General features: G+C 41.5%; 1 protein-coding gene across 2 annotated transcripts in view; it reads right to left on the reverse strand.

Moving 5' to 3' along the window:
* The window catches only part of ARHGAP21 (Rho GTPase activating protein 21), an 85,497-nt gene that overhangs the window by 13,200 nt on the left and 55,512 nt on the right, over positions 1-16,785 (reverse strand). For both annotated transcript variants that reach the window (XM_065398599.1, XM_065398598.1), the window contains 12 exons: positions 14,374-14,532; positions 14,094-14,196; positions 13,951-13,987; positions 13,186-13,311; positions 12,062-12,346; positions 10,652-10,716; positions 10,425-10,561; positions 3,120-3,262; positions 2,847-3,002; positions 2,660-2,738; positions 1,831-1,904; positions 1,656-1,745 (listed from right to left, as the gene is read on the reverse strand). In XM_065398599.1, the coding sequence (XP_065254671.1) occupies positions 1,656-1,745; positions 1,831-1,904; positions 2,660-2,738; positions 2,847-3,002; positions 3,120-3,262; positions 10,425-10,561; positions 10,652-10,716; positions 12,062-12,346; positions 13,186-13,311; positions 13,951-13,987; positions 14,094-14,196; positions 14,374-14,532 (1,454 nt within the window). The remainder of the gene's footprint in view (positions 1-1,655; positions 1,746-1,830; positions 1,905-2,659; positions 2,739-2,846; positions 3,003-3,119; positions 3,263-10,424; positions 10,562-10,651; positions 10,717-12,061; positions 12,347-13,185; positions 13,312-13,950; positions 13,988-14,093; positions 14,197-14,373; positions 14,533-16,785) is intronic.

Here is a 16,785-nt window from a genome sequence, read left to right on the forward strand (position 1 = left end):
ATGAGGAGAGGCTGAGGGAACTGGGCTTATTTAGTCTGATGAAAAGAAGAGTAAGGGGGGATTTGATAGCAGCGTTCAACTACCTGAAGGGGGGTTCCAAAGAGGATGGAGCTCGGCTGTTCTCAGTGGTGGCAGATGACAGAACGAGGAGCAATGGTCTCAAGTTGCAGTGGGGGAGGTCTAGGTTAGATATTAGGAAAAACTATTTCACTAGGAGGGTGGTGAAGCACTGGAATGGGTTACCTAGGGAGGTGGTGGAATCTCCATCCTTAGAGGTTAAGGCCTTGGCTGGGATGATTTAGTTGGTGTTGGTCCTGCTTTGGGCAGGGGGTTGGACTAGGTGACCTCCTGAGGTCTCTTCCAACCCTAATCTTCTATGATTCTAAGAATAAGCACAGCACTTCTACTATGCTTTATTATATATTGTGGCTTACAGTTTATCTTCTCATGCTCATGACATGGAATAAACTCATAATAAATGGGGGTACCGTGATCCACAAGAATGAGAACAAGACTGCAAGTCTGGATGTCCTGAGTCCGAATCCTAGCTTTGACTCAGTGTGTTGCCTTGGTCAAGTCAGATCACTGCTCTGTAAAACTGGGATCCCACCACACTAGTTCTTTATGCTATGAGGATTCATTAGCTGAATTTTTTACAAAACATTTCTGATATATTAAATGCTAAAGGTCTAATTACTATCAGACAGCACCCTGAACAGTGCTCTTAGCATTGCACAAAAATGTATATTATAAATGGTTTGTGCTGTCATTTCTTACAGGTTTGCTTTTATTCATCCACAAAATCTGATTATTATTTGTAACAAACGATCACACTTATTTAGATAGAGGGTAAAATTTTCAAAATCATTTCAGTGATTTAGGAGATTAAGTCCAATTTTCAAAAGCGACGTAGGCGCTTGGGAGCTTAAGTCTCACTGAAAGTTAACTAGACTTAGACACTTAAACACCAAAATGACATTTGACTATAAGACTTAGGCGGTTTTTAAGTTTTACCCAGAGTATTTTATTCTGAAGGATCCTAACGCACTATACAAAGTATGGGCCCAATCTTGAGAACTGTAGAACACTGAAATCAAGTAGAGCATAACGTACTACACAGCAGTGGGAGAATGAGACCTTTTTTAAATGAAATAATGTCAGACCCCTATTTTCATGAGATCTTTAACATTAATTATCAGATAGTAAACAGACTGAGCAGACTTCTCAGGTCTGCATAGAAAATGCGCACCATTTTAACTGAAATTGGTTTTGAACTGTTCAGTTCAACTAGTTGAAACCTTGCATGGTCACACGTAAATCAGTTTACAACTGATTATGTTGAAGTTACAGAATTAAACAATATGTATATAAAGCCAGTTGTAAACCAACTTAATTGTGCCCACACAGGTGGTTTGTACCCAGTTTCAAGTAAATAAAAATGAATTTTAGTTACACCAGTACACATTTTGTATACAGACAAGTCTCATCCAAAAGCTCCTCAACACAGCAAAGGGCCTTATGTTGACTTTACCGACCTTAACCAATAAAACCCTGGATTGACACAGATGGGTTTATCACCTGAAATAATCCCACACAATGAAATTTGTTTAAATAAGTAAAATGGAACAAAACGTCTTGTATATTTGGTTTGATACCTTGTTCTTTTCTGAATTCTCTGCTACGGTCTTCAGATGTGCAGAAAGAAACTTGAGTGTTTCATAATGATGTTCAGGTAAATCATGAATCTGAAACAAAAAACCTTAGTATGGAGTTTAAAATATTTTAGTGCTAAATTGTACTGCATTTAAAATGTATTCAAAGTCAGCATACCAGCCTCTTAAGTGTTTTCAGCCGCTCAATAGGATCTTCTTTTCTATTGGCATCTATGAAATCTGCATATTTGTCTGACAAAAGAAAAAATCTGTTTTACTGCATGAGAGAGTGTAGTTTTGTAGAAAACAGAAGTTAACCTGTTTCAACTTTTATATAATATATCTAGCAGCTGTAATGGAAAAATAGCTCAAAGAATTTATGTCAAATTAAATTGATAAATTCTAATAATTTGATTGGGAATATCACTGGATTGTGATTATAAAAATTGACCTACTACTAATTTAAACACAATTCTTTAAAACCCCCACTATTTATATCAAACCTATAAAGAACAGCATATGCTCCATCTGCAGTTAAAGTCAACAAATTCCATTCCCACAGCTGTGCTACCAAGTTGAATAGTGGTTACACACACATCCAGACACACATGGTTACATTATTTCAAACTACTTCAGAAGCATGAGGAGATCAGTGAGGGGAGGAGGAAGGAAAATGTGTTAGGTTAGTTTGGCAGAGGGCTAAAATTAATAGGATACTAACTGTACACTAACCTACTACATACAATGCAATGTAGACATGAACAAAGTAGGTTCCTGTTTTGGAACCATTTACAGTGATTCCTGGGCCGTTAGAGAAAAATTTACGGTCAGCTGACACGTGTAAGCCATTTTAATCATAATCATCAGCCTTTTTAATAAAGAAATGTGGAAGTTTATTACTTCATTAGGTTGTTTTCACTTGATTTTTTCTCTCAGTCATTTGAAGGCCCTAATGAGGATTAATATTTGATGAAAAAATTCCTAAAACAAGCTCAAACTCAACTCACCATTAGTAAAAAGTGGTTCTGGGAGCTTTCTGAAGAAGGATTTCAGTAAACTGCTTATCACATTCAAGTCTCGCCATTTCTATGTATTCAAAAGAGAGAGAGACACACAGACTCTGTATTGCTATATTCATAATAAACTTTCTAGAAGAGATTATTTTTAATGGAAATACAGCGAACACCAACTTACATCATCATGAACATCGATGTCAGTCATTCCTTTATTGAGTTCCTCTTGCATATTTGAGATAGCAGCATTGTTTCCAGGGACTCTGTATATACCTGTGTATTCAAGGCCTCGTTCTTCAACCAGTTTGCAGCATATGTCGACTATCAGTGGAATATACTGTGGGGGGGAGGGGCGGGAGAAGTTTGTTGGTTTTGTTTTAAAATGTCTCTCACACAAGTAAGAACATACAAGTATTTCCAAACTATAGTGAAAAGAAAAATTGTACTTTCATACTTTATTGGTGTGAGCTGGGGGACAGTCATCAAGCCTAACGCCAAAGGTTCCTAAAGCAGATGGCTTCTTCTCAAATGTCTTCCTCATGATATTTGGAATGCCTTTTCGCCACGTTCCCTTGTCTTTTGGTGGACTTGTCTCATCTTTTTGTTAATTTAAAGCAAATGGGGAGAAAATGGAAATGTTAAAGTCATACAATCAAAACCAATTCTGATTAAAGGCAACAAAAATCACAAGCACAAAATTGTGTCTTTGAAAGCGTGGACATACAACATTTGTTAAATTTCCTACTCTCTCTCTCACCCTCTTCCCTCAGCAGTCCAACTGGTTTCCATTACTGAAAGCAGCTTCCCATTCAGCTTGCATATTACCACTGTGAATAGTGATTTTTAGATTCGGAAGCTATTACTCTTTGCAGCATGCACCATCTCAGGAAAAAGGCAGCAGAAGGAAGTAGTATGCCGCTCAATAGGATTCACCACCATGTATTATAGGGCACCTCAAAATAGAGCAATGAGTAAGATCTCATTTGATTCTCTGACACGTCCGCAGGCTTTGTTAGAAACAATCTCGGTCTTCATTAAAAGGGCACTCACTATCGTCAATTTCCCCCCCCCCACCACCACCTGTCAAACCAAAAAGGCCAACCATTTAGTTTTTTATGATTTGCTGTATTTTCATCGCTTTCATTGTCCAAACTCCCTGCAGACACTCTCAGTAAATATGCAGAGTTTCTGAGACAAAACCAGGCATCTGGCCTCCACTAAAAAGGATTTGGTCTGAGTGGATTTTGCCAGCCTCCCTCAGTCTATATAAAAACACACACTTCTGTCTCTTCACATGACTTGGAAAAAACCAGTTACCTACCTTTTCATAACTGTTGTTCTTCGAGATGTGTTGCTCATGTCCATTCCATTCTAGGTGTGCGCGAACCCACCCACGGTCGTCAGAGATTTTTGCCTTAGCAGTATCCGTAGGGTCAGCTATGGCATCCCCTTGAGTGCTGTGCTCATGCGTCGGTATATCAGGCGCCGCCAGCCCTACGCCCTCGCAGTTCCTTCTTGCCCGCAATTCCGACAGAGGGGCAGGAGGTTGGGTAATGGAAAGGACATGAGCAACACATCTTGAACAATAGTTACGAAAAGGAAGGTAACAGTTTTCTTCGAGTGCTTGCTCATGTCAATTCCATTCTAGGTGTCTCACAAGCAGTGTCCATGGAAGTGGGCTCGGAGTTCACGGTCGTACAGCTTGCAGCACTGCTCTGACAAAGCCAGCGTCGTCTCGAGCTTGCTGGGTAAGTGCCTAATGAGACGCGAATGTGTGGACAGATGACCAGGTAGTGGCCCTACAGATCTCTTGGATTGGAATTTGTGCCAGGAAGGCCACTGACTAGGCCTGTGCCCTAGTCGAGTGTGCTGTCACAATTGCCGGCGGAGGCACGTTTGCCAGCTCATTGCAGTAGCAGATGCAGGCAGTGATACAGAACAAAATCTTCTGAGCAGAGACACTGGGCAACCCTTCATTCTATCTGCCACATGAATGAACAACTGCACTGACTTACGGAACAGCTTTGTCCTATCTATGTAGAAGGCCAGCGCCCTCCTGACGTCCAGGGCATGCAGACTACATTCCTCCTCTGACGCATGAGGCTTTGGAAAGAAGACAGGTAAGTACATGTCCTGGCCAGTATGAAACTGGGAAACTACCTTGGGCAGAAATGCCGGGTGTGGTCGCAGCTGGACCTTATCCTTCCGGAATACCATATAGGGTGGTTCTGAAATAAACACCCTGATCTCGGACACGCTGCAGGCCGACTTTATCACAACTAAGAATGAAACCTTCCAAGGGAGAGCAGGAAGCCAGAGGCTCAAAGGGAGACCCCAGGAGCCTTGACAACACGAGATTCAGGTCCCAGGGAGGGAGCGGGATCCTGGATATGTGGGTAGAGATACTCCAGATCTTTCAAAAACCGGGCCGTCATGTCATGAGCAATGACTGACCTGCCTTGGAACAAAGGGTGGAAAGCTGATATAGTGGCCAGGTGGACCCTGATCGATAACAGGGACAAACCTTGGAGTTTGAGGTGCAGAAGATAATCCAGGATCTCCTGCAGCGAGGCCTGCTTGGCCCAGATACGCTGTTCCGAGGTCCAGCACGTGAACCTTTTCCACTTGGCCAGGTAAGTCACTCTGGTGGAGGGTTTCCTACTACCCCCACAAGACCTGCTGAACCTGGGCTGAGCATTACCGTTCATTCACATTTAGCCATGCAGTAGCCATGCTGTCAAGTGTACCGCCACCACGTTTGGGTGCAGAAGGCTGCTGTGGTTCTGGAACAGCAGATCCAGCCAAAGGGGTAGCTGCAGTGGGGCAGCTATCGAAAGGTCCAGCAGCGTGCCGACCCAGTGCTGGCGAGGCAACGCGAGAGCTATTAGGATAACCTTCACCCTGTCCTTTTTGATCTTCAGGAGGACTCTGTAAATCAACGGCACTGGCAGGCAGGCGGGCGTGCACCAGCGCCCCCGCCCGAGATGAGAAACGCATCTGACAGGGAGCTCCTGTCCATACCCTGGATCGAACAGAACACATGGCCCTTCTGTTCTGCCTGGGCGCGAACAGGTCCACCTGAGGAGTCCCCCACCTCTGGAAGATTGTACTGACCGCCTCTGGATGGAGCGACCACTAGTGGTGAGACGAGAAGGTCCCTGCTGAGGTGATCTGCTAACACGTTCCTGGTCCCGGGTAGATGCGCAGCTACCAGATGAATGGCATGCTTCACACAAGTCCCAAAGGCAGGAAAAGGAAAAGAACTCCCTCCAACACTGACCTGGGGTCCAACCACCAATCCAGGAACGACCAGATGCGATCCGGCACCCCAACTACCTGGTCTAGGTCGTGTCTGTTGGGAATAGCAACAGAGAGTCCTGTGGCACCTTTAAGACTAACAGATGTATTGGAGCATAAGCTTTCGTGGCTGACCCACGAAAGCTTATGCTCCAATACATCTGTTAGTCTTAAAGGTGCCACAGGACTCTCTGTTGCTATTTACAGATCCAGACTAACACGGCTACCCCTCTGATACATATCTGTAGACTGACGCCAGCCACGCTTGCAGAGGCCGAAGATGGAGCCAGGCATGACTGACCACATATGTGCATGCGGCCATGTGGCCCAACAACAGCAGGCAGGTGCGAGCCGTGGTGAGCAGGTGGTTTTTCAAATGGGAGATCAGGTCTGAGATAGCCTGAAAATACACCTCCGGAAGGAAGGCTCTGGCCTGCGTGGAGTCGAGAATCGTTCCAATGAACTCTGTTGCACAGGCCTTAAGGTAGATTTTTTATCAACAGGCTCAGGTTGCAGCATGTGGAGCGCACCAGATCGAGGCTCCTCTGCACTTCTTCCAGAGATCTGCCCTTGATGAGCCAACCAGCGAGATACGGGAAGATCTGGACCCCTCAATGTCACAAATAAGCAGCCACTGGCGCCATACATTTTGTTAACACCCTCTGAGAAGATGAGAGGCCAAAGGGCAGCGCGGTAAACTGGAAATGGCGTCCGCCCACCATGAAACAGAGGAAGCATCTGTGACCATGAAATATGGAAATAAGCGTCCTTCAAGCCAAGTGCAGCGTACCAGTCTCCCGGATCCAGGGAGGGGAGGACAGTTACCTTTTCCGTAACTGGTGTTCGAGATGTGTTGCTCATGTCCATTCCATATTAGGTGTGTGCGCGCTCGGCACATGCACTGGTGCCGGAAGTTTTTCCTCAGCGGTATCCGTAGGGGACTGGCTCTGACACCCCCTGGAGTGGTGCCCGCATGGCACAGTATAAGGGATGCTGCCTGCTCCCCACACCCTCAGTTCCTTCTTGCCGGAAACTGACAGTGGGGAAGGAGAGCGGGTCATGGAATCCATGTGAGCAACACATTTAGAAGAACACCGGTTATGGAAAAGGTAACGGTCTTTTCTTCAGGACAGTGGCTGAACAGCTGGGGGATGCCCCGGGGCATCATCCCCTGTGAGGAAAGCGGGTTTTGGGGTGGGCACTGGCTACTCTACCCCAACCTCTGAGCACGTTTCCTGCACCAAGCCTGGTGCTGTCAACATTGCTCCGAGGTGGTCGCCGAAGAGTGGTGTGAAGGGGGCATAGGCATCACAGGCATGCCCCATGCACTCCAATAGGGCCACTGTGCTGTCCACTGGCCATGCTGCCAAGGTGGCAGTTTAGAAGTCAATGCAGCCTCCGGTGCCCAATCACGCCTGTGATGCCTTGGTGAGGAGCTAATCTGCCCTTCCATGCCAGAGCAATCCCTTTCTGGTGACCATGGTGGAGCCGTTGATGCCTGCATTTGTCGGCCGACGGTCATCGCTGGAGACTGGTGCTTCGAATAGGAAGACCTGGGGCCCCGTGCCGACAAGACAACTGGCGGGAGGGTGAACAGTGCCGGTAATATGGAGACCGGCACCTCCCCCTAGGAGACCCACATCGAGAGGGCAGAGACTACGAACACAGTGCCCATGATCTAGTGCAAGCCCCTGAAGATCTGAGCTGCAAAGCCAGAGGTCTGCAGCATGAAGTCGGAGAGCGTTGCCTTGGCTCAGGACATCGGCAGCGTTCAACTGCCTCTGGGGGGTCTTGGCAGCTGGCTTGCCCTCGTAGGGAGCCTTTGCCGCTTCCTGCGGCACATGTGGTGCCAGCGGCGCTGGTAAAGGCCTCTGCTCTCTAGGTGCCAGGAGAGCCTGGGAAGGCATTGATCCTGCCACAAGACTGGGTCCCCTACTGCTTCCAGGATTCAGCGGTGGATCCTTTGGGGGGCTAAGGACCCCGACTAGGGAGGCATGTCCATGTGGCTCTGGTGTGGGTGGGCAGCCCGAACTGGGTCCTTTGCCCAATACCGGATGGCCTTTCTTGCCTGGTGTCAGGGAGCCATGTTTCTTGGTCTTCTTTCTGGGCACTGGTGCAGGGGGTGTGCTATGCACTGAGGCCAAGGTCCTAGGAGTAGAGTCCACCCGGGACGGCTCAGAAGCCAGGCGGAGAGCAGCCTCCATAAGGAGGATCCTCAAATGGATGTTGCTCTCTTCCTGGGTCGTGGGTCAAAAGTTTTTACAGTTGTGACACTTGTCTTTCACATGTGATTCCCCCAAGCCCTTGAGGCAACTGCTGTGGGGGTCACTAACAGGGATAGTCCTGTTGCAGTCCAAGCAGGGCTTAAACACCAGAGACCAGGGCATTCCCTGCCTGGGGAGAAGTCCCCGTTGGGACTAACTTCTAATTACACTTAACAAGTGCTTAACACTAATTACTATAAACCAACTATTTACAAGGCCCTAAGGCTCAAAGTCAGAAGAGACGAAACCGCTAATCCTTACTATGTAAGAAAAGGCGCTCTAACCACCACAGGCGGTAAGAAGGAACTGAGAGGGCACAGGGCCGGCAGCGCCTGATATACTGACGCATGAGCGTGGAACTCAAGGGGGCATCACAGCCGACCCTACAGATACCACTAAGGCAAAAATCTCCGATGACCGCGCACGTGGGCATATGCACAACTAGAATGGAATCCTCATGAGCAAGCTCTCAAAGAACCACCACTGGTTTTGGATACATCCAATCCCAAGACTTAGGGTATGTCTTCACTACCGGCCGGATTGGCGGGCAGTGATCGATCCAGTGGGGATCGATTTATCGCATCTAGTCTAGACGCGATAAATCGATCCGAGTGCTCTCCTGTACTCCAGCTCTGTGAGAGGCGCAGGCAGAGTCGACGGGGGAGCGACAGAAGTCGACTCACCGTTGTGAAGACACCGCGGTAAGTAGATCTAAGTACGTCGACTTCAGCTACGTGAATAACGTAGCTGAAGTTGCGTAACTTAGACCGATCTCTCTTCCCCCCCCCCCCCCCCCCCAGAGTGTAGACCAGGCCTTAGGGCTAGAAACAGCTGAAAAAGTGTGGCTTGCACTATGTGACTTAATTATGCTAACAGTAAAGTTTTCAAAAGCGTCCAAGTCTCATTTTCAGAGCCCAAGTCTCACTGAAAATCAATGGAACTCAGGCTTCTAAGTGCTTACATCACTTTTGAAAATGGGACTTGGATGCTTTTGAAAATTTTACCCTTAGATAGATGCAGTCTCAATTGCTAAAACTCAGTGATATGCACAATGTTTGGTTCCCCTCAATGATACAGGTAAGTGAGGCTGCACTAGCACTATAATTCTCCTGATGTGATCCTGTCCTCTTATTCCGAGGTTCCTGGAGAAATAATGCTGTTTAAGATCCTGAAGGTTACTCATCACTACCTCTCCAGCAAACTGCTATTGCAGTTTTAGTATATAATACGGTATGATAATGATAGTCAGTATAAAGGAAAAGTTGTTTGGGGCACAAAACGGAATTTATTCTCTGAGTTCAGGCGCACATGTTCAAACCTGAGTGCTCAGTCACTAAGATCAGTGGTCTGATTTTCAGCAGTGCTGTGCACCAACAACTCCCTTTAGAAATTTTGGCCTGAGACTTTACCAGTTGGAGATCTATTATTGACTTACGTTTACAGTTGCAGCTCACTCATCTGAGAAATTTAATATGTGGCACCTCAGGAAAAGCTCAGCAGAGTTTAATTTCTTCCTCTGGGAAAAGCAATACCTTTTCCCACCCTAAATAGTATGTTGTCCTTTCTATACTTTAAATTCATGGGGCAAGAAAATCCTCTACCGTTATAAAAGGTTTTTAGAGAAAAAATTCGTTTTCTTAACAATAGTTTATAAATGGTTCTACCCAGTCATTTGCAGGTCAACCAGGGGAGGGAAAGACTAGTGCTAGATAAGATTAATCTTCTCTGAAGCAAGGCACAAGCTTGGTAGAGCTTGGCTGTGAGAAGCACAACGCTGGTGTATTCTATTGCTGCTGTCACTACAAACAGTTGCAGAAAAAGAGCCAAGACTTACCTCAGAAGAGACTGCAGTACAGAACTTCAAGGGCCTGAAAAAACCACCTCCGAGTGACAAGTTACATGGACTTAGACACCGCACTATGTTGGCAGGAGATGCTCTCCTGTCAACATAACGTGTCTTGACCAGATGTGCTACACTGGCGCAGATGTGCTGATGTAGCATGGTAGTGAAGACAAGCCCACAGACTGTCAGTGATTATAAATACAGCTCAAAAAAGCTAGTTAATGCTTGTTTGCATATGTATATTAACATATCTGAAGATCTGGGCTAAAGCAACTCTTATGTCCTGAACATTTCGCCTTCTACAAGGTTAATTTTTTATAGGTTTAACAAACAATAATGTATGCAGAATACACACCTTTAGTGAGCAGCTTCCTTTCTGACTCCTCCTTGGGAGAGTGAGGACTTTGGGTCCTTTGTTCTGTTTTAGTGCCAAGGAATGTTTGCCTGATACTGAGACTCTGTCGAGGTGTTTTGGGGGACGGCTCTGTTTTGCTGCTGGAAGAACTGAAATAAGACATTACTTGGTACAGAGAAGCTAGGTACCAGGCAAATAAAACTGCCCGCTGCATATAGACTGCTTACCTCATCATTGTGCTATATTCTTTAATCCTCCGGCTAATTAGGTCCCTACTAGTGACACCAGTATCCTGTAAAAAAATAAAAAAATAAAAATTGAGATCTCCTTTATAATCCTAGTTTTGATAATACCATTGCAAAAGCTTATCTAACCACCTTTAGAATACACACAACTATTCCCATAATCAGATAACATACACTGTGTAGCTGTAGAGTTCTATTCCAGTACAGCTAAAATGTAATGGGTATTCTCAGGAATAGAGAATATATTCAAATATATTTCAAAACAAAAAATAAAGACATTGTTTGAAAGATTAAAGAAAAGCTATGGTGATTAGTTATAAGTTAACTGCTATGATAGTGTTTTCAAATAAGTGCAGAGGATTTACCCAGAGATTTTCAATAAACTTACATTTTAATAGAAGATGTGTGACTATATTCCCGACACTGCTCTGAAAATCTCAGTCTATACACATACAATACCTTCCTACCCACATATGCGGCACTGAAAGTTCTACAATTTATCATACGGCTGACTACTTAACAAATGCTTTTAACCACCTCACCAAAATTCTGCTTATAATCCACCTTCCCTAGGCTAACTATTCTAAAACTGAGCAGCTTCAAACAGCTGTAATTAAAAAGCACCATGGAAGTATTTTTCTTCCCGGAACAAAAATGTAAACCTATCAAAAATACATACAAAAAATGTTTTACAAATTCAGTATGTATAGTGACCGATATCAACATTTATATATAATATGCATGTGTGCATATGCATACAACATGCCCTATCTTCTAATATGTTTATTAGAATTTATGTAAATGAATATGAAAATTACAAAACAGTTTTTTGAAATACCTGTCAATGTTTCACTATGTAACTATTAATGGTGCAAAGTGAAAACTGCTCCTATACTGCTACTTCCCAACAGAGGTCTGCTGGGATAGAATAGGCCAGAAATTACTACTCCCACCTGATTACATTGTAAAATAGGGATTTTAACAGGTATTGTACAGTGTAACTTAAAATATGTTTGTAGTTAAATTAAAAATGATTTTTAAACAACTTTTTAATGGGCAAAACTTATTTTACTATTTCTAAAGTTAAGTATAGATTAACTAAACATCAGATTATTAAATTGCCATCTTTTTTATTACTCAATTATTCTTTGGGATATTTAAACTTCAAAAGACAGATTAAGACTTTATTCTTCTATGTAAATAGATGTAGTTATATGGGTATAATTTCACTGCAGTTTTTCTTTTACTCCCTAATCCCTATTTCAATTTAGCATCAACCAAAACCAGAAAAATATATTTGTCCTATTATAAATAAAAAAGTATAATCATTAAAAGAAAATACAATAGACTAAAACAACATGTAAGATTATACATCAGATATTATATGGCTACCTTATCATTGAGGTTGCTATTGTCTTGTATAGCCTTAATCCATGCTAACATGTCATCTCGGTCTTCAGCCTGAAATAGATACTCGCAGTCTGATGTGGTGAGCCGAAATACATTTTTCCTCTTGGTTTCACTGTATGAGATATCTATCAAACATGCATTGATACTGATAGGTTGTTCTTCTTCAGATGGAGTTGTCTGCTCTTTTTTATCCTTGTATAAATAAAGTGAATGACCTCGAAGAACAACATACATTTGCTTCCATGGCCGAATGCTGCCACCAACTCGCTGGAAAATATGAACCAGTTTGTTTGTGTGCATTACACGTTATTGTTACCTAGTTATAAGCCACATACAAAACTTTTAGAACACAAAGATTGAACACAGGATGGCACAGAACACTCAGCTTTTGTATAATAAAAGTACTAGTCACTGACCGCTTTGCACCAAGGGAAAGGGCAAATTTCTCAACTGTCCCTCCTACCTGAACATATAATATTGTGTGTGTGGAAATGTGACAGTAGCAAAAAGATCAGAAATTTTAAGAAGGGTGGTTACAGAATTAGCAGGCATTATAACCAAGATTTTCAAAAGTGACTGGGTGCTCCACTTACGTCACCTTCAAAAGGCTTGATTGTAAGAAGCGCTGAGCCACTTCCCTTCCCCTCTGAAAATCAGGCTCCTTCATCTTTGAAAATCTTGGCCTATGAATTTCCAGCGGGTCCATGAGGTTTGTTCGACTTCAAAAATGATGTAAATACACAAATCTGTCCCATTGTTAGCATAAGAAAAATCTACACTCCCAGCATTCTAGAAGTTGGTTATTTGCACTAAATAACTAGGTCTGAGATGTGAAATTAATCACTATTGCTCTTAATTTAAACCAACAGAAATGAAGGCAGCTACGAATATAATCTATGAAAGAAGATGTAATCTATGAAAGAAGTTGCCCGATTAAAGCTAAATGCTTAATGTCACTTTTGTTAGTGCCCCTTACATAATGTCTTACTGCATACAAGAAAGCTTTACAAGGAACAGCTCTTGCCTACAAATGACTTTTCTTACCCTCAATTTTGGCAGGTTTTTTTTTTTATATTATCCTTTATGTACGTTAGAAAGCACAATACCTTTCCCTTGTCTGAGACAAGCTGTCGAAAATAGAGCCATCCTTCCTTGGAGGCATCGCCAAAGACCTCTGATGAGGAATCTTTTCTGGATCCAGAGTCTTCTGAAGATTTTTGGCTGTCTGGGACCTAAAGAAAAATAAGTCAGAATATCAAGAGGTCCTCTAAATAGATTTCTCAGTAGAGGTCTATATTTAGGTAATTTTCCCCCTCATCCCCCTTCCTCCCCCACCCCCCGCCCCCACATCTCTATGTGAAGATTTCCTCAGTGTATGGTGCAAGGAAATACTTATCAGGGTAAGACGGTTTCTACTATTCCATTAGTACAAAATGATTAACTGTGAAGTCATACACTATTCAAGCCTACGTAATTCTTGTGACATTCCACCTTTAATTTATTTTGATATTTTTGTCTTTGAGTGCATCATATACTATAGCTCAGATGTGAGATGCTGCAGAAAATGAAAACCAAAGCCTTTTGTTCAGCTATAAAACAAGTCTAATGGCATTTTAAAGTACCTTTAAAAAAAATAGTAGAGAAATTGGAGAAGAGCAGTTCACATTTACTAACTTGTCACAGTATGGTGACTTTTAGGAAAAAATATATCTGGCATCAAAAAGTCATTTTAGAATGATTAAATAGGTAACAGAAACAAATTGCCATGATTTCACATATGTGATCCAGCACAATATTTAAAATTCATATAACTCTCATTAGCAAACACTAATATCCACAACTCTTATAATATTGTTAAATATGTTACTAACCTTGATCCCCTTTAAACTAGATACATGTTTAATAGACCTGTTGGGAGAAAAAAGTAGGCATTATAATGAACATTTTGTGCACTTTTTAATAAAAAAAAGTGCAGGCGCCTGTTTGCGCGCACTCAGATTTGTTCAGGACTTACAATTTTCCTTCTTCTTTATAGTCATCCAATCCCTCATCATAAGACTTGGATCTCTCAGTTTTTGCAGGAGATTGACCATCCAATATACTAGGCCTGATAGATTCTGCAAGTCAATCAAAATTATCAAACACGAATCAGCTGCAAATCACATTTTATGTTTTGACTATTTGAAGCAATAAAACATCATAAGCTGCCATATCTTCCCTGCAAAGAAAACAAATTTTAAAAGAAAAAAAGTTTTGTTTAAAAACAAAACAAAACAAACAAACAAACAACTTACCATGGTCATGGGATAGCTGACGTCGAATTAAAGGAACTGAAGATGTGGGACTGGGAGGAACTGTTGTTATAGTGGGAGCTTGAGCAGCAGATGCAGAAATAACAGCAGAAGCAGGAATGTGTGCAATGTCATGGTCAATACTAGGGCTACTTGGATCATCTACAAGGCAATATGCAATATATTAGCATGTTAAACGCTTTAGTAAAGAGCTCAGACTAAATAGCAGGCTGAACTTGCCTCTTCATTAGAATATCAGAAACTAATATCTTAAACATCCAGCCTTTCAAACATTAAGGATCCAGTTAATTCACATTGTTAAAACATACATTTTTATTAAGGAAAGTTGGTGCCATATCCTATGGACATACTAATGTTAGTTACATATTTGGGATAAGAATAAAGAAAGAATGTTCATACAACTGTCACAACAGAATTTCTATGTTTAAATGGTATGCTGTTTAAACAGCATGATGTTGGTCAGAAAACTATACTTCTAAATTCAGTTGCTGATGCATAAGGCGGCTAAATGCAAGAGAAATGGAATACAATATTCACTGCATTACAATTTATGCATAAAACCTCAAATAGTTATTAATCTTCAAACAAAAATTACAAAAAAGCTCAAAACAGCAATGTTTGAAATGGCAACATACTTAAAAGATAGCCAAACCCCTATTTAAAGACTACTACCTACCAATTATATCTTCCACTAATTGCTCATATAAATGATTGCAGTCTGTACATGTCCAACACCTCACAGTCTCAAAAGCAACGAGGGTCATTGTGCAGTAATCCAAAAAAGCTTAAGCATTTCCATGATTTTTATGTACTTCTTACAAGATGAAAAGTGTTGGAAAAACAACAACAGATTTTTCAAAGCGACAGCTTATAAACATCTCCTAAAATACACTAGGAATACAAGGAAAATACTTATTCCAGTACAGAGGTACAGGAGAAAGATGGAGAGAACCAGATCATGAGCATGTTGCTGAACTGTACTGCTATAATTAATATGTATGTATTCTAAGTGCCGTGAATTTTAATATGCAGAGCTTCTGAAAAGCCTATTGAAATCAGTGAACATTCACAAACAGAGGTTTATTCTTTGCTTTGTGTGAACACAACTGCATGCACGGCATTGTGCTTTTCAAATAGTCACTAACAGTTCTGTTCAAAACTGGGAGCTTGTACCATCACATTCTGGTTGCACACTTAGACTTTTCTGCCATTTTAAAAATGTATTACAAGTTTAGTAATTTTATACAGCCCTCTGCTCTGTGTCTGGTATGTTAGATGAAAAGTGAAGCAATGTCTTGAACTAAAAGACTAACGTCCATTATAAAAAGCTGTTCTGTTATACTAATGTAAAAGTCAGCAGCAGAACTTGCCAATGCAATCTAAAATTCTGTAATTACAACACATTTCAAAGTAAAAGATATTTTCCTTAAAAGCAGGGTGGATAAAAATCAATGATTTAAAAAATATATATATTTTTTTTATTTAAATCAGATTTTTTTTGATAAAATGCTTTTTGAGGAAGAAACCTATCTAAAAATAGTTTTAATTAAGATACATTATAGCTCAAAGATATCTCATTATGGAATAGGGATTATAAATTCTAATTCTATAGTAGGAGACAATATATTCATGTAATGTTTAAGAAAAGTTTTGTAAATGAGTTCCAATAGTTCATGGATTAGGGACCCAATTTTATGGGGTTCCAGGGGATCCTGTATAGATTATTTAGGTTAATCTTTCTACCTACCCAATGGGACTCAGTGCTCAGTCTAGAAGATACCATCAGAGATGCTTAGTTTTGCAGTTCTCAAACTGTGGATGTGTGTCTCCAGAGGACAACGTGCTTGTTAACAGCAAAAATGTTTTTAAATAAATAAATAAATAAATAAACAAACAAACAACATATAGAGGTGAGAATAACAGACCTCAACCCTATTGTCCCTCTGCAAATTTGTGTACACAGTGTCAATCCCTTACCTCTCTCTAAAAGTGCAAAATGTAAAAAAAGTTCAATGAATAGAAGGTTTTGGGGGGCGGAATAGATCTGGACAAGGAGAAGTCTGGAGATAAATGTGAGAAGCGAGGGACATATGTTTGTTTTGTTAAAATATTATATGTTTGCTGTTGAAGAAAAAAATCCAGAATACTTAACATTGTTGTTTTAGTTAAATAAAACAATTTAAATGTCTGTCTGGTGATATTCTCCTCCTAATACAGCCTGGCAAGAAAATCCTCCAAATATTAATTATTAACCTGTTGAATTGGAGATAGTTCAGCTCCCAATGACTTCATAAATATCTGCTTCATTTACCTTTGATAAATGAAATAACCAAATCATTCATTTTCTGAATGTACCTTCTAAAAATGAAACCTACATCTATTTTTGAGTTGTGA

This window comes from Emys orbicularis, chromosome 2 (genome assembly GCF_028017835.1).
Source record: "Emys orbicularis isolate rEmyOrb1 chromosome 2, rEmyOrb1.hap1, whole genome shotgun sequence".
Taxonomy (NCBI): Eukaryota; Metazoa; Chordata; order Testudines; family Emydidae; genus Emys; species Emys orbicularis.